The 25,424-nt window shown below is 41.2% G+C and overlaps 1 protein-coding gene across 1 annotated transcript; it reads right to left on the bottom strand.

Annotated features, from left to right (window-relative positions):
- AGO2 (argonaute RISC catalytic component 2) lies at positions 1 to 22,444 on the bottom strand (the record flags this gene model as incomplete). Its single annotated transcript, XM_009865039.1, has 16 exons — positions 1 to 398; positions 1,091 to 1,290; positions 2,112 to 2,213; positions 4,251 to 4,385; positions 5,530 to 5,724; positions 6,711 to 6,801; positions 9,150 to 9,309; positions 10,951 to 11,135; positions 14,024 to 14,157; positions 15,908 to 16,030; positions 16,377 to 16,496; positions 16,677 to 16,824; positions 17,881 to 17,968; positions 20,528 to 20,662; positions 20,791 to 20,927; positions 22,263 to 22,444. Coding segments are annotated over 16 exons (2,244 nt in total), but the record flags the coding sequence as incomplete, so codon positions are not given.
- Between the last annotated feature and the right edge of the window lie 2,980 nt (positions 22,445 to 25,424).

The following is a 25,424-nucleotide window of genomic DNA, read 5'->3' as shown; positions in this document are numbered from 1 at the left end:
GTCTGGTTTATACCAAGCAGCTTAGAGATATTTTTTTTTTTTTTTTGGCAAACCACATTTCCAACAATAGGGGGGTTCGGTACAAGAACGCAGTTCATAATCAAGTCTGAAATTCTGGACGGAAGGCTTTTGTAGCAAAATGGGAACGAGAAAGAAATAAAAATATGACTTAAGATGCATCACTCATTGCTGGCTGTCACCGTAGCTTGGGCAACTGTTGGTCTAAGTGCAGCTGGTCTCGTGTGAATCCAACTCCGAGCTGTACTGAGTCGCTAAACATTAAAACATGTCAAGCAAAGTACATAGTGCGCAACGTGTCCTGATGAACTTGAACTGCTTTAGCAAGTGCTTGGTGATCTCTGCCATTACTCTGACCAGAAGTGTGGCTTCCTTCAGCACTGAAAAAGAAGGGAGGTGTGGGGGGAGGAGGAAAAAAATTTAAAAAAATTAAAAAAAGGAAAAAAAAAGGTTGGGAAGGGAAGAGAAAACCTATTTCATTTGTCTCTCCTCGTATGTAAGGTTTTTGTACTGCTCATTTCTTCTGAGCGGAAAGGTCAGAATTACCCTTAAAACACCACTGAAATTCTGAAATGGAAAAAAGCACCGAAGCATTCAGCAGTGACCTGGCAGTGGTCAATGGTTAATGGTTGGACTCAATGACCTTAAAGGTCTCTTCCAACCCAAGACATTCTGTCATTCTGTGAAGAGGAAATGGCCTCAGGTTGACCCAGGGCAGGTTTAGGTTGGATATTAGGAAAGATTTCTTCACCGAAAGGGTTGTCAGGAGTTGGGACAGGCTGCCCAGGGAAGAGGTGGAGTCACCAGCCCTGGAGGGATTTGAAAGCCGCGTGGTGAGGTGCTCGGATGCGGTTCAGTGCTGGACTTGGTGCATTAGGTTATTGGCTCTCCATTGTCTTGAAGGCCTTTTCCAGCTGAAACCACTCCAGGATTCTACGCTTTTTTCCCAGTGTCAGACCCAATTTGCCCTCAAACTGCTAACTGAGGGTATGACTGACAGCAGAACTACCAAGCCCACTTCCTTCCTGCTTCCTATCCAATTCTGTAGTAAATTCACAAGTCTGCCACTCACCTGTCGTGTTCTTTATCCACCAGATGATACCTGGCTCTGAAGGCAACCAGGTGAGCATAATACGCCGGCGCGGGGATGGAAACAGAGCGAGTACAGCGTACGTACGTATGACACAGCTGGTAGGTAAGAATCTGCAGTTCATCCGAAGAGAAACGATTGTCATCCCAGAGGACGTGGTAATGAGAAGGTCTGCTTGTTCCCTGAAGGCACATCACACAGGATGTCAGCATTTCAAAAGCATCTCTTTCCATTTCCACCTCTGCAGGTGAACTGCAGCGTGACTGCCTGCTCCCTCAAAAATCACATGTCTACAGACTTCCAGGAAAATTTTTCCTTTAGGAAGGCGAACAGCCTCCCTCTTGCTCCCCATATAAACAACCCCTGTGCATTTTCTGACAGGATTGCATCTTCTAGAATTTCAGCCCTGTTACTGAAATTAAATGTTATCGAAATGTGCTTCCACCTTGTGAAACATGGATCCGACAAAAAAGCCACCACACAGAGCTGCTTTAGGCAAAACATTAACAGCTAACAGCAACCCCACTTGTGCCTCTGTTGAACACTTTTTTTTTTTGAGAATATTAAATTTTGATTTCCAGTACTGTTGGTGTTAACAGCTTCTGTTTTCTTCTTCCCAGTCAGAATTGGAAGAAAACGTGAAACTACCGTGGCGTAACCCCGATGTATGAGTTGTTATTTAGGAACTGGATGCACATTTCAGAAGAATTTAATTCAAGAGGCAGCTGTGTAAAACCACCCAACTACCTCGCTACCACGCAAAGCATCACACAGACAGGAGAGAAGCACAAGACTCCAACGCGCAGAGCGCGCCTCGCAACCGTGTAGCTTCCTTATTTCTTTTAGATTTTAACAGTAACAGACGAGCACAGTGGATGGCACGGATGGAAAGCCAACACACACAGATGGAAGTTGGACCATTTGTCTCCTGTGGAAAGAACACGGGAAATAGCGATGGGCAGCGCGACCTCTGAACGTTACCGTCCCACCCAGAACGCTGTACCTGAATACCAGCATGACTACACAGGTAAAAGTCAAACTCGGATGGATGGGTGATTTTTGTGTCCACTGTGGTACCAGCTGGAATGTTTCCGCTTTTTCCCACCTGCGTGAACAGAAAATGCAAATACTGTAAGGCACACAAGCTTTTTTTTTTTTCTTTTCAGCCGTATAGTAAGGAAAAAACACAAGGAAAAAAAAAAATCTGTAAAATGCAAAGAGTCAAGAAAGAATGAGCAAAATTGAAATTTTGTTCAACTGAAAGTCTAGAGTGTCTCCACTACAAAGGAAAATAAAGATGAGCTGCAAAATCTTCTTAGAAGTTACCTACAAAGATTAGCTTTTCTGATTAATGTAAAAAGAATTTCCTGCAACCAATCTGTCAAATTCTTTTCACCTTCCCATTCCAGGACAGGTTATTCCTCTGTAACTTTTCTTGTTTATACCTGAAAGAGGACAATCCATAGCTGTAAGACAGGCCTCCTCTTCCCTCAAAAACTCTTCAAAGCAGAACTTAAAAATATTCTTCACGTTGAAACAATTTAACAACTGTAATCATAGCATGTTAGCAACATGAGAACCACCTTCATGTCAGCATTAAAAGTTAATAATTATTGCCTTGAAGTCTAGTGAGCTCCAGATGCTCATACAGAGAAGTGTGGCAGAAGGAAAAAGAACATGAAAAACCCTGTCCGTGAACAGAGGTTTTGCCACCAGAACTCCTCATTTACAACAACTCCCATCCTAGGCTTGGGGAGTCTTCTCTCCGCCCAGAGAGGTGGAATCAAACATTTCCACGTGTATTTGACACAGATATAGCTACAAAATACTAAATAAAACAATCTGGTAGGTTCAGTGCTACAAAATACTGTGTTGTGCCACTCGATATGCCCAAACCGAGCTTCACGTCTTAAGACCCCCTAACACACCTTAAAGGTAACATTAATGGAAAAGAAAGCAGGGTTCACCTTGCCCACAATTTCAGTGTCTATGTCTGAGCTGGTATAACCCAAGAGTCCCTCTGTGGTCAATGGCAACCAAACCAGTGAATTTAGGAGCTCCAGAGTCAGACAAAATGTGCCTTCAAGTGTGCTGGAAAGACTAAACAGATCTCCATGTCCACCAAAGAGCACTTGAGGTAACTGCTCCCCATGCAGGCATCTATGTTGCAAACCCCACAGAGGTCTATCTCAACCCTTGAGGATCATAGAATCACAGAATCATAGAATAATTCAGGTTGGAAAAGACCCTTGGGATCATCAAGTCCAACCATCAACCCTACACTACAAGGTCACCCCTAAACCATATCACCCAACATCCCATCTAAGCGACACTTGAACACATCCAGGGATGGCGACTCAACCACCTCCCTAGGCAGTCTGTTCCAGGGTCTGACCACTCTTTCTGTGAAGAATTTCTTCCTAATGTCCAGCCTAAACTTGCCCTGTTGCAACTTGCAACCATTCCCCCTGGTTCTGTCCCTAATTCCCTGTGAGAAGAGACCAGCACCAACCTCTCTACAACGTCCTTTCAAGTAATTGTAGAGCATGATGAGATCCCCCCTCAGCCTCCTCTTCGTCAAACTGAACAGACCCAGCTCCCTCAGTCGCTCCTCATAAGGTCTGTTCTCCAGGCCCTTCACCAGCTTTGTTGCCCTCCTCTGCGCTCGCTCCAACACCTCGAGATCTCTCCTATACTGAGGTGACCAAAACTGGACACAATACTCAAGGTGTGGCCTCACCAGTGCTGAGTACAGAGGGACAATCACCTCCCTCCTTCTGCTGGTCACAGAATTTCTAATACAAGCCAGGATGCCGTTGGCCTTCTTGGCCACCTGGGAACACCGCTGGCTCATATTCAGCCGGCTGCCAGTTAGAACACGCAGGTCCGAAACCTGACAACTCTGAAGAACTTAAAAAGGGATTGTTGAAAGGCACATCCTGCCAAAGTTCCATAAATACTTCTCGCCGGTTATTATACAGCACAGAAAATGAAAGTTCTCCTTTCCAGGTAGAAAGATCTCATCGACTACGTTATGCGGTTCTTCCAGCAAGTCTCTCACTGCTTAAATAAGCAGCAAGGACAAGGTAAAACTTGGCTGCCTGCTAGAGACTGAGACTGGCCAGTCACGGTTATAACGCACCCGTTCATTTTTATCTGTACAGAAGAGTCTGGTGTGATGCCTTTTCTGCACAACGATAAACGTAATTCCAGGCTGGTAATCCTTTTCAAGTTTAATGCACGCTTCTCTGATAGCCAGCAATTCATGATGGAGAACCTAAATCGGAGATAAGATAAATAGGAAAGATAAATAAGAGTAATCAGTAAAACAGTTATCTACAGATTACTCTTATTTATCATGTTCCTCCTTGCCTGGTCGCTCAGAGTAACGACATGTCAAAGCATGCAGGATCAAACGTTAATTCCTTCACTTAACGAGAACAAATTAGATCAGCAGTTTCCTGAGCCAGGCGAGAGCTGGTTCTGTATTTGTTCAGCTCCAAACATGAGGCTTGGGCTAATAAGCTCTATGTTAAATTCTTTTTAACTGTCAAATACAAATGAGCATTTAATTAGGCTGTTGAATATACAACAGCCCGATTGTTTTTCAGACTAGTCCAAGGGATAAAATCCAGAATTGCTCAACTGCACGTTCTTTCCCAGCTTTGTGAAGCGTCACGCAGGACTACAGACATCAATGAAAACTGAGAAAGGGAAGTGCAACTAAGGAAAAACACACACAGAAAAAAGAAAAAAGTGATGATCTGGGTTAATTTTCATTGAAGTTTTACTTTATAAACAGCAATAAACAGGAAAAAGTATCAAAAGTTCAGATAAAGATTATTTTATTAGCTCAAATTTACTAAATGACCTTCCGTTCAGATTTTGAGAGGTTGACTCAATCCTCTCTTAGTTTACAGAGGAAAATACTGGAAAGGAAAATGTATGGAAATATCTTCAAAATATAAAGAAAAATATTTCATAAAATATGATACCTGTAAGCAAACAAAATAAATACAGGGAACTATTTGCTGATTTTCATGTGGAATGAATTAAAAGTGACAGCTTGAAAATGCAGCATTTATTAATCTCGGTTTAAAAAGCAGGAAAATTAGTTTACACTTAATTTTTCTTCACTGTCCAAGTTCTCCAGGACACAGATATTGAACATAAACGAGTGCTAAATCTGTACTTCAACGCTTCCAATTTTGCAGAGGGAAGTACTTTAAAGGGCACAAGTTTTTTTAAAAAAACTCACCAGAAACAATGAAACTTTCCCTTCCCTGGTTGATTAGAATCCACCAAAATTCGCTGAGGGCAGATTAGGTGAGGGCTTACTTCTTTTCGTAACTCCAGCTACATAAAACTACAGCCCTACCAGAAAACCTAGAGAATCAAAGCCTCAGAAACAAAAATATTACCTGTTGAAACTGCCCCTCAGAAACACCATCTCTGTAGAAGATGATGCGAGTTGGTTTGAACCTGGTCGATTTGTAGAACTGAATAAGCAACTCCCTGACCATTGCAGCCAAATCTTGGATGATTTCTTGGCGGTGCTGCTGGACCCGAACGGTGGCACAGTATCGATTAGGGTGAGCATCCATGCTTCCTACAACCTGTGGAAAAAAATGATTAGTATCAACTGGAACTTAAAAGCACTTTAAAAAAAGTATTTCACATTTTTTTTTCATAGTAGGTTGTAACCTAAGGGGTTAACCTAGCACAGATGTAGTCAAAATCATAATATGCTTGCAAAGAGTTTTGAGTTTAAGTCTACCTGTGGTAACACAGCCTGCTGAAACAGGAAATTTATTTTAAATCTAAAAGACTAATTTCCTATTTGCACCTACATCCAGTTAAAAAAAATCAAGCACAATTTGGAGCACTGATACCACAAAACCAGTGACTCAAGTTAGGACTGCAGCACAGAAATTTGAAGGCTTGAAGACCAGAGTCCTTTCCAGGGGGCTTTCCCTGGACACACGTGTATAACCTTTTATAACGGTGTTTGTTTATTTAGCACCACAGGCTGACACACTGCACATACCGTCACCAAAGATCTTTTAATTAAATAAGTCAGAGGAGCCCTTCCAGGGGTTTGACAGAGACAAAAGCCATTCCCTGTACTTAAGGAGCACATTTCCAAGACTTGGACTTGATGATCTTGAAGGTCTTTCCCAACCAAGAGAATTCCAAGAGAACTGCTCATTTTGTGTTGTCAGGAAGCTTGAATCCCCCAAACCCACTCCTGAGCCAGCTGAGTTCCCTATCAGTAATGGATAAATTCTTAACATTTTTAACTGCTGAAAAAAAAGCCGATTTAAACATGCACCAGCTTATTACAGGTTGCCGACAAATATCGGCTAATAGAAAAGCTCCTCTGTGTATTAACAGCTCAGGCATTTTACAAGCTTATACACACTCTTAAGTAATTAGCACCAGGACAAGCTCTCCAAAGTTTCATTAGACTCCTGCAGAAAAGTAATTTATAATACTATAATTAGGCAATCAGAAGAAATGGACCACAGAAGAATTGGAAGGAGTAAAATGCATTTAGAGCTGAGCAGCAAGAGAGAGCAGGGGCTACGGATCATTTGCTCACCGCGGCAATGGAAGGCTTTTTTCCATCTCCGGCTGGCGGGTGAGTCACATCTGCACCGAGGAATATGACAGGCTGCTGAAATACTGGTGGTCTGAGGGAGAGAAAGCGAAGTTGTAAAAGCAGCAAGGCTTACGCTTAATAAAGCTCATTACAGCTCAAGTAAACAGCACGCTACACGCCTGCAGTCAAGAATCAGTCAACAATTTGCACTTGATCAGAGTTGGCCACTTGTACTGCGACACTAATTAGAAGCCCTGATTAGGTTTTTCTCATGCCAAATACTTAGCTGTATTTTTTAAAGCGTAGCTAATCGCTACTTTTCATTGAAAATGAGTTTAAAGAAACAAAAGCCTTTTTTTTTTTAACCCTAGAGAATTGCAGCCTTTGTTAATTAGGCCACAGAAAATAGTAACAGTAGATTCCTTAGCATCAAATAGCATCGAAGGAAAGTAAAGGACTGGGCACACGCTCAGATGCTATCATTTTGTTTCCAAACAAAAAAGTGTTGGTAAGAAACTACAAAAATTGTGGATGCCATGGATATTAATTTAAAAGTAGACACATTTTTTAAAAAAAACTACGCTTTCAAGTTTTAAGTCAACTTTTAAGTTATTAATCCACCGCATGAAGAGTAGAACGCCAAAACACAACTCTGGAAGTTGTAAGCTTCAACTCTACTCCTTAACAAACAGTTTTAAACTGGACATCCTAGGCCACTTTCCCCAAGTATCAAGAGATAGGATAAGAGGAAACGGCCTCAAGTTCCACCACGGGAGGTTTAGGTGGGGTATTAGGAACAATTTCTTCACCGAAAGGGTTGTCAAGCACTGGCACAGGCTGCCCAGGGCAGTGGTGGAGTCGCCGTCCCTGGAGATTTTTAAAAGCTGCAGAGATGTGGTGCTCAGGGACAGGGTGGAGCTGGCAATGTTGGATTAACAGTTGGACTTGATGATCTTAAAGGTCTTTTCCAACCTAAATAATTCTGTTATTCTATGATTGGAATAATGAGCAGAATTCAACTTTCTGGCCACATTACTGTTGTCCACACATGGCACTGAATAAAGACCTCACGTTTATGAGCATAAAACTCCTTATATAGCAGGGGTGTGTTTCTGTTCTGTTTCTACAGCAGTATCTTCAACTCCATTTTGAAAAAAAAATAAAATAACACAAAAAAACCCAAACCCACCCCTAAACCCCCAACAAAAATAACACTGTGCCTCTCTGAAATGCACAGTCTATAACACGATGATTTTCGGTTGCTTTAATAGGAGTCTCCAACAAGCACATCAACCACCAGATTCAGTATATTTAGTTCAACAAACAGAATTTAACATGATACATAAAATATATTTCTCTTCTGGTAACGTGTTCTTTTTTTCCCTCTCCCTAAGTAATCACTGGATTATTTTTCAGCAGCTGCCTTCTGACTAGCCAAGGGAAAATTTGCTTATCTGCGCACGTCATAATGTTGACTTCTTTGAAATCGGCTCCCAAGAATGATGTAGCAGGTCATTCTCCACGCTCTCTACAACTTGAAATGCAATGATTGTAAAAATGTCGCCTTTTTACTGACGCGGAAACCTAGTTTTTCACTTTGATTAAAGTAACTTCATGTATCTTTATTCCTTCTCTGTCCTGCCTATACACAGATCAGACAAAACAAGCTCTATTTTGTTTCTTCTCCATTAGATTCTAGAATTTCTAGATTTTTCAGTAAAATCGCTGACAATTTTTAATTTAAGAATATTTAAGACCAAACAAAATCTAGTCTTAAATAGCAGGGTCTTGCCTTTTTTTGACAAATAGTAAGACTTGTGTTTCACTTCCAGTGAACTATATGCAGGACTTATGTAAAATACAGAATTCAATAGTTCGCACAGACTATACATCTCTAGTCTGTATATGTAATATAAAGTATGGATTTTACAGAATATAGGAACAGTATAACTAAAAAGCATCAATATAACACTAAATAATAATTGCCAGGTAAACTGAATCAGGGAAACACTTAGGAGTTTTACAGTCTAGGCTTTTGGCTTTTTAAATATTTCCGTAAGTTAAGACACACAGCAAGATGAAGAACATTGACCACGATTAAACTATAAAGGAAAAGGCACTACTATGCCAGACGGTCTCTATTTCGTTCTGAAAACACAAAGCAAGTAAAGTTTTATCAATTTTTCATTCAAATGGAAGTTGTATGCATCAGTGGTCAGACTGCAATAACAATGTTTCTGTTATATATTTCAACTGGAGTAAGTATTCCTCTCCGGTCCTCACAGCTTAACTTGTGCAGGACTAATAGAAACCGAAAGATAGTTCGTCTGAAGAGTCGCTGAAACTCCAGTGCTATGGCTGCAGACAAGAGCACCCGCTTATCTCAATATGGCGCCTGATGTTTTCACAAAAGAATACCCTCTCCAAAAGATGGCTTACCTTCCCTGTGGCAGTAAAATGTTATTTACGCCTCCCAATTTGACATTTATTTTTAAGCAAAGGTTAGAGAGGGTTTGCGGTGTTGTCCTTTGCACATTTTTCATCTGAACGCACTGCGTAGCCATTCCCAGCACCGTGTCCCCAACACGCTTCACCTCCGCTGCACAACGAAGGAAAAAACCACAAAAGATATTTGTATATTGCAAATTAAACAATGCAGGAGACGTTAATTCAGTGGCAATTAACCACTCCTAGAGTTTTCGCAAAGTGGTCACTGAACTTAAAGAAACAGGCAGAAAATCTAACCCACAAACCCAACCCCAGTCTCCAATAAACCTCCTCCCAGCTCTGTACTGCTCCACCTCCCAACTAGGTCCTAAATTTAACTAAAGGTACCGTTGGCTTAGTTTAAAGCAAGATTTCTTAATTATTTTTTTTAATGACAGTAATTATAATTTTAGAATCACCGGCATGGAAGAACACGTGGCTAATAAAGCAGGCAACGTGGATGCTCACTGCAGGCGGGCTTGGACTAGATGACCTTTAACGGGCCCTTCCAACCCACCACACTCGATAATTCTATGATGATGAGCACTTGTTTTATTATTAAACACTGGACTAGTAACATAAACTCAATAGTAGCGTGCTAGGCGTAATATCCTGTTAACCAGTTCATCAGTTCATCACTGCAAGTTGATCGCTTGCATAACAAGCGGCCAGTTTAGCAAAGGATGACCTGGAAAACTCTACAAGAGGCTCACTAAAAACTGCACTATTCCAACAAAATTGAGATTTAAAGGCTTAAGAGAGCCTTACTCTTACACTCAGGAAAAGAAAAAATTTAGGCTCCGAGACAGGCTCGGAGAAGGTGCAACCCCCTCTTTGGCAACAGAAGGAAAGAAGCTTTTTGAGGAGCAGGGTGAGATGAGGAGAGAAGACAAGACTGTGGGTAGAGGAGGTGCAAGAGTATGCGTACGGAGCAAATAAAGAGATAATTAGATGGGGTAGAAAGAACTATAATTAAAGATAATGACAAGGAAAGCAAATGAGAGTGGTACCACATCCTCTCAGTGGTGAAGTAGAAGAAAGAGTCCCTTTTTAATGCCAAGCAGGAGAAGTGAAAATGTCATTCTGCGGTGAATCTCTATTGAACAAATTAGAGACAAGTCACTTCCTTAAAGAGGCTGAATTCAAGAGGGGGGGGAAAAAAGGTACTATTTTGTTCCGATTCCTCTTTTATTCTCTCTTTTTATCTTACATAAGATAATTGTGGGGGAAGAAAGTTAGGAAATTATCTTCTGCTGTAGTGAAGTGGTGAGGGATGGGACAAAACAAAATCTGTAGCTGCTTCATAGATCTGAGCCATTAGAGAAGAGAGAGAGCATAAAGCCATGGCAGAAAAATGGTGGATGGTGCTGCAAATCAGGCACGACAAGTGAAAAAAAGGAGGAAGGCAGGACAGGAAAACAAGCCCTAAGTATATTTTCACCCACTTTGCATCAATTTCATCAATTTTACAGAAGCCCTGGTTTAGCTCTCTTACAGACCCTATCTCAAACGCAACCAACAAGAATGTGGAAAAGCAAATTAAAAGCACAGACAAAAATAATGAAAAGAATTCAAGTATTAATATGAAACATCATGCAGCATAAGAAGAATAATAAAATTAATTTACATCTCATTCCCTAAATGGAATATATACAGTTAAACCAGAATTAAACATCTCTCAAGTAGATACTTCACAAAATCTTCAAGGGACTGCATCTGAAACACACAGGGCTCAGGATTGGCACTTACTCACCATAGACTGGTGTTTTTCCTGGCAAAATCACGACGACGAGCTGCAGCCCCGTGTAAGTGTTCTTGAGATGCCTGAACATGGGCTCCACGCTGTCAGCTCCTTGTGCGTATTTACAGAAGCACGGCTGGCCCTGGATTGGCATTTCTGCCTCTCTGGAAATCTTCCTCAGCTGCTCTGTAAAGGTCCTAAAGTAAAAGGATGTAAATTGATATATTAGATTCTTAGGTAGCAAAATCCATCTTTGTTTTCATTTTTAATTTTAACAGGGCAATTCTGTTAAACTTGCAGAGCTGAGCTTTTACAAAAACCTGGGAATTTAACCCAACTGCATCTTTAATTGACTGTGCCTGTGTGGTCACTGAAGGCAAGACAGAGGAAGATGAGGAAATACACCATTACTAAAAACTTCCTTCCCAAAGCAAATTCCACCTTATTCTTTCTACAGGAGACAGAGCATAAGTTACTTTTGGTAAAAAGCACGACAACAATGATATTTTGGACAGGCTGCTCTACGATGCTTCCGTGTGGGACAACCGCTACAGAAAAGGCTGGAGTTCCTTTCCTCAGTGAGGAAAATAATCAGAAGTTACCAGCGATTGTGCCTCAGACAGCTGAGCTACCACCAGTAATGCACAAGAAAACGTCACTAGATATCAGACGAGAGGTGATGTGATGCTCCTGATGGTTCCCAGAGGTGAAAAACTTCTCCAACGATGGTGCAAATAAGTCACCCTTTGATGGAAGTGGTAACAGAGACGACCTGATTTTGACAGAGGTTTTTATCAGGGAAGACTCCTTCAGGCCTCCTGCTGGCAAGGCTGCAGCCTGCCACCTTCTCCCGCCTCCACGGCAGTGTTTGTCTGTCTTGCCTTTGGAAGGGACAGCAAGACACTCTGCGTGCTGTAAGTCAGACCATCAAACCCACTTCCTTGTCGCAGTCCAGGGCTCCATGAAGTACATCCAGCCTGGGAAGCATCTTCAAAATCCCAGCTTCTGCACGTTAGATGCCTCCAGTCAACGGTGCACTAGTCGTCTGTACGGGCCATCCCCACAAACCAGAAGCAAGTGGAGGGCGCAGCGAGGTGTCAGCCTGCAGACTTGGTTCCGAGGGACCAACACCCACACTAGGGGTGTTCCTGGAATTTTTTCAGAGTGGCTGTTGTCTGGTGCGATGGGCTGAATGCCCGTTAGTGGTGGAGGCACATCCTCTAGTCCAGTTTTATTTTAAAAAAAAATACTAAAAATACACATTTTAACACTCAGACTGCTCCTTGATGCAGAACATGGTATGGCAACTGGTGGCTACTGGAAGCATCATTTCAAATATGCACTCCTGATCCAAAATAAAACACTAGTATAGATGCACCTCGAGATGTCCTCCTTTGGTGCTTGGTTTAATGACCAACACAGTAAACACGTGATCCCAGGTTGCAATGCTTAAGTGACATAAAATTCTGGCAAAGCCCCTTGGATTATTTTGGAGAAGATGCCCCCATAGGTATCTAAAAAAGTTGCTTGTCTTCACCAAAGAGTGCCAGATAATACAGTCTTACCCACTGAGAGGGTGGAGAGATTTAGGTTCTTGTAAACCCAGCGTTAACTTTTGGGAATCTTAACAGTCTGTGAGCTTCAGTCTTGCAGCCTTTGGCTTCTTGCAGAAAATAGGTGCATTAAGCATTTTCCCTGGCAAGACAGGCACTCACCGCGCTAAGCAGGAAGAGTCAGTGGCAGAGCATACGAGTCCAAAACGGCACAGGATTTAAGCCTTTAGACATCCATCTCTAAGTACAGTGCCAGAGAGAAAAGTAAAAGTCCTCCCTGTGTTCCTGACAGGTAAAGCAGGGTGGGTTTGAAGACTTTTAGGGATTGTGAAGGTGTTTACTCCAATGGATCTACAGCAGCTGAGTTCCAACTTGTTCAACAAGACATAACGAGAGGCAAAAAGACGCAACTGGATGCAGCCGCATTCTGAATATGAAGGAACGTCCCTTCACGATAAGGAGAAACTCCATCTAAGCCATCAAATAATTTTATTTTGGCTCATTACATTAAAGACTTGTGCCTGTCTCTCAAAACTAACTCCTCCCATGCAGCATTTCCACTAGAAGAAACAGTATGGAAGTGAAAAACGATCTGGCAGCTTAACTCTTGCCATGTACCCAGAGAGAACAAGTCCCCCAGCCTTGCACAACAGGAAGAAAAGGAAAAGGTAAGATTCCTAAGCGTTTGCTCACCACGTGTTAGGGGAAAATTCCTAAGCTACTTGGCAAATCATCCAAAGGAACGCTGTTGTGGCATTACCAATCCCTGTCTTGCGTTCGCCGTACAAAGAGCAGCTGAGTCACCTGCGAGGGCAGCTCTAAGAGCTGGGCTTGCCCGTGCATGAAGAGAACACGACTGTGTGCAGAAGAAGGAATTCAGACGATTCAACTGCACAGGCACGTGTGCTTTCCCTGATCCCAGAATGACAGATGTCATTTTTAATCACAGTCTTTCAACAACCATCTTCCATCCAAAGAGAGAGAAGCCAAATTTGAAAGTTCTGTCCAAACGCTCCAAGTCAACAAAACAACCGGTCCTACTCATGCGGCAAATACCGCAACTTGTACATTACAGTAACTCTAGAAGGTAGAAAGTTTTAGACAAAAGTTGGGATTGCTTTTTAAAATTACCCTTTTATGTAAGTCCTGCATGAATAAACTTATTCCATATAACCAGGAAAAGAATCTAAGACGACATGCATGTTAGCTTTCACTCTCCACAACTACTTAGCGATAAACACCCGTCATTACAGCATCTTTGTTATCTAAAACTCTGTCCGAAGGTCAGAAACACGCCACACTGTATAAACTGCTTCTGGCAAGTCCGATTTGGAGGATCTCACGGTGCCAGCATTGAAATCACATTGGCAGCATTTGAAACACGAAGAAACAGAACTTCAAAACCAGTGTTAAAGACATATTGCCCTATGTTAAACAATTGAACAAAACATGCATTTTAAATAAAGAGCCGAAATGATGGTATTTGTATACACAGCAAACAACAAAATCACCATCTTATGGAACACACTTACTTAAGATGAACTTCGGTGCATTGGCGCTGGGGAGCAAAGCACGCAATTGCCCAAACCTTTATTTCAATTCCAGTGTGAAACTGTTTATTCCTCATGTCCCAAACTCCTTGAACTGGTGTAGCAATTGCTTTATTCTGAAAGGAAAAAAATATATGCACAGAATCAATACACCAATGCAAAAATTGACTCACACTAACAAAAATCTACTTCCCTCCAACCAGCAGGTCCTTCTCTCCATTGTTCAAACACCTATTTTATAAAGACCATGCAATTACAAGACAGCTTGCTAGCTGGGCAAAAAATAAAGCTCAAAAATAAAGCTCACATTGTTCGGTTTTGTTGCTGACCATTTCCTCTGGTTATATAAATCAGGAGCAGATAGAAATCACATGTGGATAGTAAGTCAGCCTCCTATGTCACAGTAACAAGAATGTCCATTTCTATGGAGACTTTACAACCTCTCAGTCAACTTTCTAACAGCAACTTCACTGAAGCATGATCAGTAATTTACACATCACTAAACAGAGGCAAGTAGTGGTTCGATGTCACTCACACAACTCTAGGAAAAAAATGTGAGCAAGCTGACAAAAGATGATCAGTTACCCAACTTGGACCTGCACATCTTTTTTTTCTCCCATTGAGCAGACATTACCGTGACGGATTATCTGAAGGATAAGGGATATAAGAAGCCTAAAGTAATTCTGGGGATGTTAATTACCTTAATGAGTAACCTGTAGACTTTTTAGACAAGTGACCATGATGTCTGCCTTCTCACTTAGCAGTAACAGCTAAAATTTGGGGGAATTTTGTGGGACACGCATGCAAATTTAACAACTCCTTTCGCAAAAAGAGTTGGGTCTGCTGAAGGCAGCACCTCCCTCGCTCCTGACTTTCCATCATTCATCTGCTGTTGGGCTCTTGCTCTCCCCGTTCCGCTCGTGCCAGAACGGTTCATGAGAGCACTCTCGCTCATCAAGACCAGGCAGAGATGGTTGCGTTCTCTTAACCTGTCAGTGGAGGAAGGTTTGAGCTAATCTGCCCGATTTTGTCAGAAGAGCTTTAGGTAGAAGAAACAAGATCCTCTCCCATCACAGGTTTCTGGAGGTAAGTCTTGATTTACCCAGGGCGACAGAGCTACCTTCAGCTGGGAATTCACGATCTAGAAGAGGTTCATCAGGAGCCTCCACAAATTACATTATCTCTGCTATCAAAGCCTTCATCTTAACCAGACGTGTCATATAACCAATAGAAAATCCCATTTCTCAAGCTTTTTTTTTTGAAAGGGAGTAGGAAGATGATGTCGGAAAAGCCACCTCAAAAGTCATTGCAAAGAAAAAAGCCTGTGAGTAAATACTCCACCTGGAAGAGACGGCTCTAGAGAAAAACATGCTGATGGAGATAACAGCTTAAGATAGCTGTCCTAAACACAGCTACTCCACCCAGAGCACTCAAAATCAACCAGAAGTTCAGGGAGGAAATTACAAATAGCAATACTTGAAGTTGTCTCTATTCTTTCCCATACACATTGATAGGAACCACGATTTTGGTTTCTTCTGACAGGCTTCTTCTACCAGGTTTCTTCTGACAACACACTCAGTAATACAGCGCGTGAAGGGAAAATACGCAGATTTTTCTCCGAGATTTACATAAATGCATTTTTAACCTAGCTTTACTTTCAGAAACAAAGAAGGAATTGAGGCAGATCCAAAATGCCCATTACAGGTTAGGACTTCCAAAACTTAAACATAAGTTCTAAACTTTACACCTACGGTGACTTTAACCCATTGCATCCAACATAATTAATTTAAAATGAGAGTATTACAGACGTTATGACAGCTGGTATATGGAAACTACCACAGATTACAGCGGATCTGTTCAACGTACCCTGCCTCCATAGAGGATGGAAGGAGGCTGTAGGACTCTACCGGTCACATCCGTCATTTCATCTTTGACCATTATTCCAAATTCACGAACATAAGGGTCAGTATTAAAACTCGCACTTCGCATCTGAAATGAAAAAGAATTAGATATTTCTTGCAGAAAAAGTTCTTTTCATGAGATGCAAAGCTTTCCACGCCAACCTGTATCTGGGCACACATCCCTTACGTAGGGGTGATGCCACAGCCTCTTTTAATTCCACTTGGATACATGGATGCCTCAAAATTTTAAATAAAGCACCAAAAAATCCACCTTGAAAACCTTTTGTGAGAATGTATTTCTCTTTGACTAACAGAGAAAGGCACATAATAACAAGTCCACGTGTGTATTGCACAAAACTATTCAGTACCTGCTAAAGGTAAGAGAAAATTTAAGGCCACTGCCACACTTGCCCGATCCTTGACAGAGAACTCACCAATTTGCTAATCTCTTCTTGACGGTCCGGCGCGGATCTGGCAGTGGCTCGAATCATAGTGGAAGTTTGATTGTCGGTGAGTTTCTTTATGCATCTTTGTCCTGCCACTATGTTGCACACCTAAAACATCCCCGCACAAAGGAAGTGAAAAAATGCAACACTATTGTTTTTCAGGTTTTTAGAAATTGTGTAGTTCAGCAGCGATAAAGTTTGCGACTCAAAATACAGTCTGTCGAGACTGGAGCCTTTTTCCCTCTAAGCCCCTGCCCAGAACACTGTATTATCTCAAAGTTTACTTGCCTCGAGAGGAAGGTACGTGTGTTTCTGCTCCTGTCCGACTTGTAAACATGGTAGGTGAGGATAGCGTAAAACTAATTTGTGCCTGTCCTTAAAATACTGAGCTACAGTGCATTCAACTGTTTGTCCATTCTCTTGCTGAAGTGGGAACCTGTTGGAAACCAAAAGGTAAAAACAAGCCCTTACTTTCCGTCGTGTACTTTCCCACACTTGGTCAATACACTTCTCGGCACGAGTCAGGCTGACTGGAGATGAAGCCTGTTTTGCTCAAATAATGCAAATGTACTTCTATAATTAAGATTTCCTTGTTGCCCTGACTGTGTCTCTTCTAATAGTATCACAGAAAGCTATTGCTCTAACATTCTTAATACCCAAGGCTATGAATTACCTTTCCCAAGAGCGGAGGCCTTAGAAATAAAGACTAATGTCTTCTGCTTCTCTGGGATACTACCAGCACTACATTTAATGATCTGCCGTGCACAGAAAATAACAAGCTTACTGTGAGAGTCGTAAACCCAATTATTCTTTCAAAAATGCGTTTCTCACTTTCTGTATGTTACAAATACAATTCCGTGCACGCGTGCACATTTGCATATGCTGACATCAAGGTGGCACAAATATTGTCTTCTTGTTAACATAATAAATCACTGAAAGAACACGTACAAAATTCCAAACAATCAAATATCAGATTTAAATATTGGCCAGTTATCTTCTGGTATCAGTTTTGGCTCCTTATATTACTTTCCTTAAAATGAGCATCCACATCTCCATATTCAAATTACCTGCAAATCCCTAATTAGTGATTAAATATAAACATTTTTCTAGAGGAAAAATAGATTGCTTAGAAGCAAAATAAGAAAGCCGACCCCAGCCGGCACTACTTTTCTACTCATCGGTTCCGGGAAGCGTTACACCACCGCCAGGGCCCCCTGTTCTTCCAATGTCAAAGAAATACATAAATGAGAAAACTCACCTACCATGGGTTTAAAACAAACCTATTGGTTCAAACACCATGAAATTCATTACAGAAAAGAAACAGGATAAAAAGAACAGCAACACTGGGAAAGTAATTTGAGATGCATTTTAAATGTATTGACCAACAAAAGTATCAGTTTTCGGAACAACTTTTCCTATGGCAGTGAGGCAGGCAAGATACTTTTCCAGCCTGAGATGGAACACAGGCTTAAAAAGAAGCAAAATACTTTACGTTTGGTGACTTGCTGGTCGTCTGGTGACATTGCACACTCTGTACTTCCTTTTCATTTGTCCACAGTGTGTTATCTCCACCTTTAGACCTAAAAATTGGAAAACACGTATCAGCATTTCTTCAAGATTAAGGTGTCAATCCCCTAAATTGCCAGACAACACCAAACTGTGCCATAAAACTATTCACTATTTAGCCTGTTCTCTGAGCCCTGAAAGGTATCCCCGCCCCCCCCAAAAATTATAGTCTTAAAATTAAAAACCACTGAGCTTCAGCTGAAGCTCAACAAAGAATTTTAGAGACAAGACGAAACCCCAAAGCCCCAGGAGTCCACAGATGAAGCTGAGCACATTCTGTGCGTTCCAAACCTGCACCTCGGAGGAAATCCAGATCGGTGAAAGGACACAAAGGGCAAGCAACCTCCTTGGAACAAACAGCTTGTTTATACTCTAGATCTAAACATACGGTGTCCTTCAACTACTACAATCAACCCTGAACTAATGAACTGGGGATGGAGGCTGGGGGGGAAATCCCTTAGAGCCTCTTGGAACCCACTGGAACGAGGCCCCAGGGCTTTATCCTTTGTAAAGACAAACATCTGTTGCAAACCTCACCGGCACAAAAGCCAAGCCCACCTGAAAGCCAGGAAATTATCCACCTGAAACCAGCCTGACTGGTAAAGAAGTAATTCTAATTTACCATTACCCACGAGGAGAAGCTTCAGCGCAGCGTTTTCATTTATACTACTTTCACGCTCAGGCAGAAACAGATGCGTGTGGACTCAGAGATAGGAAATCCAATGTGTGGGAATAGGAAAGAGGGGGCTGTAGGTTGGAATTCCTCATTATCTGCACAAGTATAGAAACCCAGGCTGCTGCTGAATAACAGTGCGGGCTTCCCCTACCTGCCCGAGGCACTAATAATTTGCCAAACAACATACTGCTCTTCCCACATAATTTGTTAGGGCTCAGAAGTGCCATCTGTTTTAACACCTTCAATAAATACCAAGTTTTCATGAATACCTGTAAAATCTCTGTCACAGAACTTTCATTAAAAGATAAATCGTTACCTCAATACTTCAATTTACACCTAAGCCTTCCTGCAAAACCTGAGGTGGCTTCTTACATCTGAAGAATGAAAATCCTCAGGAAAAAAATAACAGCAGCCAGCAATTCAGTGTCCTTTTGTTTTTACAAAACATTTATGATGAGTAAAAACTCAGGATTTATTTACAATTTTCTTGCTAACTTCTAGTTGGGCAAAGATGATCTTGTGGAAACAAGGAAGCTGCATGATAGATTTACAGTGTTTGTTGTTTGGTTGCTTTTTTTTTTTTAAACTTGCTTTGTGTTTATCCGGCATATCTTGAAGGAATGACCTTGGTTTTCCAGAAGAAATGTTCAGTGAATAAACCCTTTTTCCTGCTCTTTGATTCAGTCATTACATGTTAGAATAACTGTAATTTACTTCCAGAAGACTATACGTATGAAATATAACTGAACATGCACAACCACATTGCTAAAGTACTAGTAAAATCTGGAACATGAAAATCTTGACATCAGTAATTAGAAAAAACCATTTAAGATCCGGTAATTACAGAAAAACATGAAATCACAGTCTTTGTAAACATTCTGAAATCATCAGATAAGGAACTGGAGTAACTTTGTCACGGAACTGGAACTGGCACTACTGATACGCTTCAGAAGTGAAAATTAAACTTCCAGCTGTTAATTTGTAGGTATTTTAGAAAGGGAGGCACTTTAATCTTCTTAAAGACTACAATAAATGTGACTTCTAAATTCAATAAAGCAATATGCACTTGGGAAGATAAATTGTTTTTAAGGAGACTGTCACAATAAGGGATGCTGCTCTACATGTCAAAAAGAAGAGAAAAGATCTCAGTAGTACGTCCGCACCGAGATGCTCTCAGATGCCAACGCACACCAGTCACCTGGTCACAGCACATCAAGTGATGACGAGGCAAAAGAAAAAAAATTTAAATAAAGGAGGTATGTCAAGCAAAAATACGCTTAAATGAAGCTTCCACAAGTCACAAGCCATTAACCAACTTCACTAAAATAATTTATCTTCAATCTGCCAGAAAGTTTTCTCTTAGCCCATCACTGAAAGCGTAACACCTTCAGGGTTTCACTAAAGCACCGTCAGTAAGGGCAAAGGTAATTAAATTACTCTGTACTTCCCACAGGCAAAACACAGATGTGAACATCGTTACCACAGGTTCTTTACATATGTGCACACCTGAGCCCTAAGTGTGGCTGGGTCAGTACCTAAACACGCTCACTTAACTTTTTGTACCAGAGATTCACCAAATCTGAAGCCACGTACTTACCCAAACTGCCCCCACTTGGTTTCTGTTCACAAAGTGACTGTCAAGCTACAGAGATTAACGGATGGAGTAAGAAAAAAGGTCACGTGTATGTAACACTGATGGGCAGACTGCCAAAAATTTTGAAATACTTTTAAGATGGACAACAACCTGCCTCTTAGTTTCGCTCCAGAAGTGTACGCGCACTTCTTGCTGTGATAACCTGTCTCCCAATAAGGCAGCTGCTACATAAAATATATTTTGAATGTGTAGTGCTTAACAGATCAGACAGAACAAAGCAGTGTTATGCAATTCGATTATTACCTTTTATTTCTTTGGTAAACTTTACCCTTTGGGAATCTGTCAGAGGTTTTTGTTGTTCTTCAATACTTTTGAAGTCCAAAACTTCACATACAAACTCGATAACTGGCTGTGCTTTGTAAAATGCTGTTGCAGATACTGTAGACAAAAATGTTAATTTTGGATTACAACAATACCGAGGACATGTTTAAGAAATCCAACAAATGGAACTCAATTTTTGTCTTTCCATCAAAGAAGGAACACAAACAGATTTTTAAAGGACCTACCATCAATATTTAACATCATTTTCCATAATGAAGGTCTGACTGACTGATGGAAGCCAAACCAAACTTCTCTGCCACCACCCAATGGATTTGAGCACCCTTCTGATGCTGTAAAAAAAGATCGCCCCACGGGAGTATATCTGCAATAAAGAAAACACATTCAGGTCATAAAACTAAAGCAAAATCAAAATACAAAATAGTTATGATTAAGCCATAGCTAATGCAAATTCCTATTCACAGAAGCGCGGAAATGTCAGTGTTTCAAATTGCCAATGAGCTGAGATTCCTGTCGGGACTCAGGTTACAGCGCTCAAAACTCAAAGAGTTACAGTAAGAAATTGGCTGCTACTCGTCTTTGTTTAAATTTCGTTTCAGTATATTCCTTAATATAACTACTGATTCAAACAAAAAGCATTAATAACTTTTTTTGGACTCTACTAAAGATTAGCTACGCTTCACTACGCAAATGATTAAACGCCTCTGCTGTTAAAACAACATAATAATCTCTCCCCTTCTGCGTAGCTCCCTCTGAAACCCACAGAGACTTTGTGTGGGTAAACAACTGATCTGAAATACTTTTGATCCATCCTTCGTCTTGGTAATTCTGTAATGCACACTTAATATCAAACTAATCAAAAGCAGCGCCAATACGTTTCTCTGACCAAAGACGTGTGACTAACTCGTCTGGGCTGTTTTCCGTGTTGCAAAATCTGACTGAAGTTATTTTTCATTTTTTTTTAAATCATTATCACGAGGGTAAAGTCCACGCAATATAAGGCTATTTAAAGTTATTTACATAAGCTTGACCCATTTTCTTTATTGCTTCAAAATAGGAAAGTTAAGCCCCACTAAACTTTGTTCTTTACTTTCCAATTGAACATAAGTTCAACAGTGGTCTTATGCGACTTGTTTCACGGCAGCAGAATTAAACTCAGACTCTCTCGGGCTTGACTGCAAATGCTGTAGATCCCACTTGCTTGGAAAAAAACAACAACGAAACCATTCTCGAGTTTTTCTTCTCGATAAAAATTGCTACACTGGGTGACATTTACAGCCCCCTAGCTCAGCATCCTTTATACAAAATTGACGTTAACATTTGCTCAAGGACACAGAGGAAGAGGGCAATGAGTTTTAAAACCACCCTTACACATCTACCAACCTCCGACTGCCTCCCGCTCAGGGGGAAGGAAGAGAAATGGGGTGTGAGTGAGATGGCAAGGCAGCCCTGACGTGACAGCACAAAAAAAAAGAGCAAATCTGAAGACCAGTGGGGAACGAGACTTGTGTCCAGGCTGGAAGCTACAAATTCCGCCGGCTGAGCCGCCAAGCACCGTATTGCCTCTCGCCTGAGCGGGCCATCTGCCAGACAGCGACTAGTTTGGTTTTGCTCCGGAAGCACACCCTGCCCCAAAAGCCACTGAAGCGATTCAAATAACAATGCGACCTCCTCAACAAGGTCAAGGTCTTCCCCTCACCTCATGGAAGGCAAGTGCCTCATCACTACATCCAGTGCCTGGATGGTTTCAAACGGGACACTTGGCAGCCGGCCAGAAAGAGCATCATGTAAAGCCTGCAAACTCACACAGGACATCCACTTTATTGCCACCTTAAATATTCTGTCCTTTCCTTCTCCTGGCAGCGTGACCTCCAGCTCCACCTGCAACAATGCCAAACAACAAACCAAGATGATTCTTTCCATTGGAAGGGAGCGGGGGGGAACGGAAGGGGCTTGGAAGGGACAATGGATTCCTCTGAAACAGCGCGATGGGAGGAGACAAAAGGCAAAGATGAAGAAACAAGGTACGTTAGGTACAGCCTCTTTCCACAGCCAGACCTTTCCAAAGGTGTATTTCTGAAACCTGGCGCGCTTCCCAGCTGGCATCTATCTCCCTCCTTGAGGCAACGTGATAATTTGGAAGCGCTGGCACGCCAACAGGGAGGTCTGGGAAGATCCGATAACCTGATTTTCAGATACCTAACACATCCTAATGCATCACCGCGCATGTCGGCTCCTGCAGGCCTAAAATAAAACACGGGTCTGTCCCTACCTGCCAAGATACATGAATTTGTGGTGTTCGCTCTCTGGAGCATCTGAGTGCTTCATATGCTGTTAATGCAGACACGTGAACAATACAAGGTAAAATCCACAAGGAGCTTTCAAAGAAGGGGGCAGAACAAAAAAAAACACAATCCCAAACACTGCCCTCCCCAAACAAAATCGAAAAAACACAAAACCCACACCACCCCCAAACCTTCTGGGTTTTGTCTGATTTTTAAATACCAGAGAAAGACTAAATCATGACCCTCAAGTACTAGTGATGCTATCGGGCAGGAAACAGAGGCACTCCTTTGAAATGTTCTGCCCTACTCTGAGGTTTTTTTGCCTAAAACACACTGGCAAGCTACTTGAAATTTCTTTAACTGATTACTTGTCATGCTGATTTTTCCTCTTTATTAAAACAAAGACAGCCTGAGAGTTCTAAAATTAAGGCTTGTCTGAAACGATTAGCAGTTCTGGGAGTGACTACAAGAAATAACAAGATCAGAGTATCCTTTGTGCTGGATATAAACGAAAACATTGCATTTTCCTGTCCTAGAGAGCTTGCAATTTAAATATAAAAGGCATCCACCTAACAGACAAACTGTAATTAGTGGGCTAGCAAAAGTAATGCATGGGTAACAGCAAGCTAATACATGAAATCATCTGGTCAGTCAAAAAACAGGAAGGAAAGACAAAACTCAAACCCTGCCCACATGCCCAAAAAACCACCGAGTGTAACAATTTATAGCGGGAAGTCAACCCAGGCTGGAAGTTTTCTATGAAGGCGTTTTTCCCGCCACACCTTCAAAAGATCTTCAACTTGCACCTCGTTCACAGCAGACGGAAGACATCCATTCACACCTGAACTGCATTTCCCTTCACATTTCTCTCCTCCAAATGAAATTTTACCATTTCGGTTATCCCCAACAGCATTAATATGCAACTAATCTAATTTTTAACAACTTCGGTACCCTTCATCTAAAAAAAGATTCCATTTTTTTTTCCCCTCCTGCTTGAGAATTTATGAAGCTCTTTCGCCGCAATGGAATGGAAAACGAAGAAGAACAGCACTACCTGTGCTGCAGGATCTGTATCCCTGGAGGAAATAAAAGACCCAGGACTGAAGAATTTCTATTCTAGTTGCTAGACTGCAAATATCAGTTAAGTTTAGCATAGCTATGATGGGGAATTCACACTGCTGAATTTGGCCAGAACAATTTTTGCTGCTGGGTCTAAGCCCATTTCACAATCACTGCTCAAATAAGGAAGGTTTAAAACCCACTTCCCAGATTTTTTTCCTTTAAAATCTCACCTGAATTATACATTATTGAAAACTGCTTGCTTTTTAAAAAAAAAAATATAATAAAAAACACAATAGGACAAAAAAAATGTGTCCTTAATCCACACACATAAGATCACCTTTAGGCATTGCTAATCAGAATTTAAATTTATCAGTAATATTTTATTTAACCCACTCTATATTTTAAGGGCAAAAGAACACACTCATATCTGACAGAGTAAGCAAAATACGAAAAATTTCAAGACAAAGTAGTTTTGAATGAGAATTTTACCAGGTACTTTACTATTAGAAATAGACTCCAAATCCAAATTTATTGGCTCATTTCCTGTGGTATCACCAGGTGTAATCTATCCTCAAATAAAAAAAATAAAATAATCTCAGTCACTAACCTGCTAGACCCACTGCTAAACTGCAGCACAGCTGACGTAATGCTGCAGCTAAAGGAACTAAACGAAAGGGATGCTACTGCAGGGATGAGGAAAATCATGAAGCCTGTGGAAAAATTTGAAAGCTGTTCTTAAAAGGAATAGGTTTTGTAGCTGATGCATTCTGATTGACTCACACAAATCAGCACCACACTGTTTAAAATTAAACTTGACCATGTGCTTCTGGGGAATTGTCCATAAAATGATACAATGATCCGGGTTGCATGGGTGTTTCGAGGATACAGCCTGCCTTTTCTCTATTAATCTCAGTGCTTTTCCTCCCCAGGAATTCAGAGGAAAACAGATGCAAGGTTTCCAACCAAGCATTTGGGTGCCAGCCTCCCACACACTTGGCTGGACATCTCAAGCTATGGATATAAGACGTCTTGACAGTGCCCTTATACACTTCTTTCTTCTCAATGTGTGCAAGTAAAAACTAAGAAAATATTATGCTAATATTTACATATTCCATATTTGTTCCGAAAGGTCTTAAGAAATGAGGGCATTAAAGAGTGAAAATATGACACAAGAAAATAGGTTTGGTAGCCATGAAGGCCAAGTAGAAAAAAAATTAAAGAATAAAAAAGTTGTAAGAGAAGCAGGGCTGTTGGCAAGGACCAAAAAAACAACCCCAACCCCAGAACAAACACTACAGACAGGAGATGAAGACAGAATGTGTTAATTAAAGTGCAAGAGAGGGGAAAAAAAAATAAATTGGCCATTTGGTGTCAGCGTTCTGTTTATCGTCAGCTCTTCCACTGCCAATGCAAACTGCAAATGAATCAAGGTCTTTTTCCACTCAGATTAAGGTTCACCAGTTAACCACTGTATCACAGAATAACAGAACGGCCTAGGCTGGAAAGGACCTTAG

The sequence above is a fragment of the Apaloderma vittatum genome, unplaced genomic scaffold, assembly GCF_000703405.1.
Source record: "Apaloderma vittatum isolate BGI_N311 unplaced genomic scaffold, ASM70340v1 scaffold4300, whole genome shotgun sequence".
In the NCBI taxonomy this organism is placed as follows: domain Eukaryota; kingdom Metazoa; phylum Chordata; class Aves; order Trogoniformes; family Trogonidae; genus Apaloderma; species Apaloderma vittatum.
Note: the sequence above shows the minus strand (reverse complement) of the source record. Positions and strands in the feature narration are given on the sequence as shown.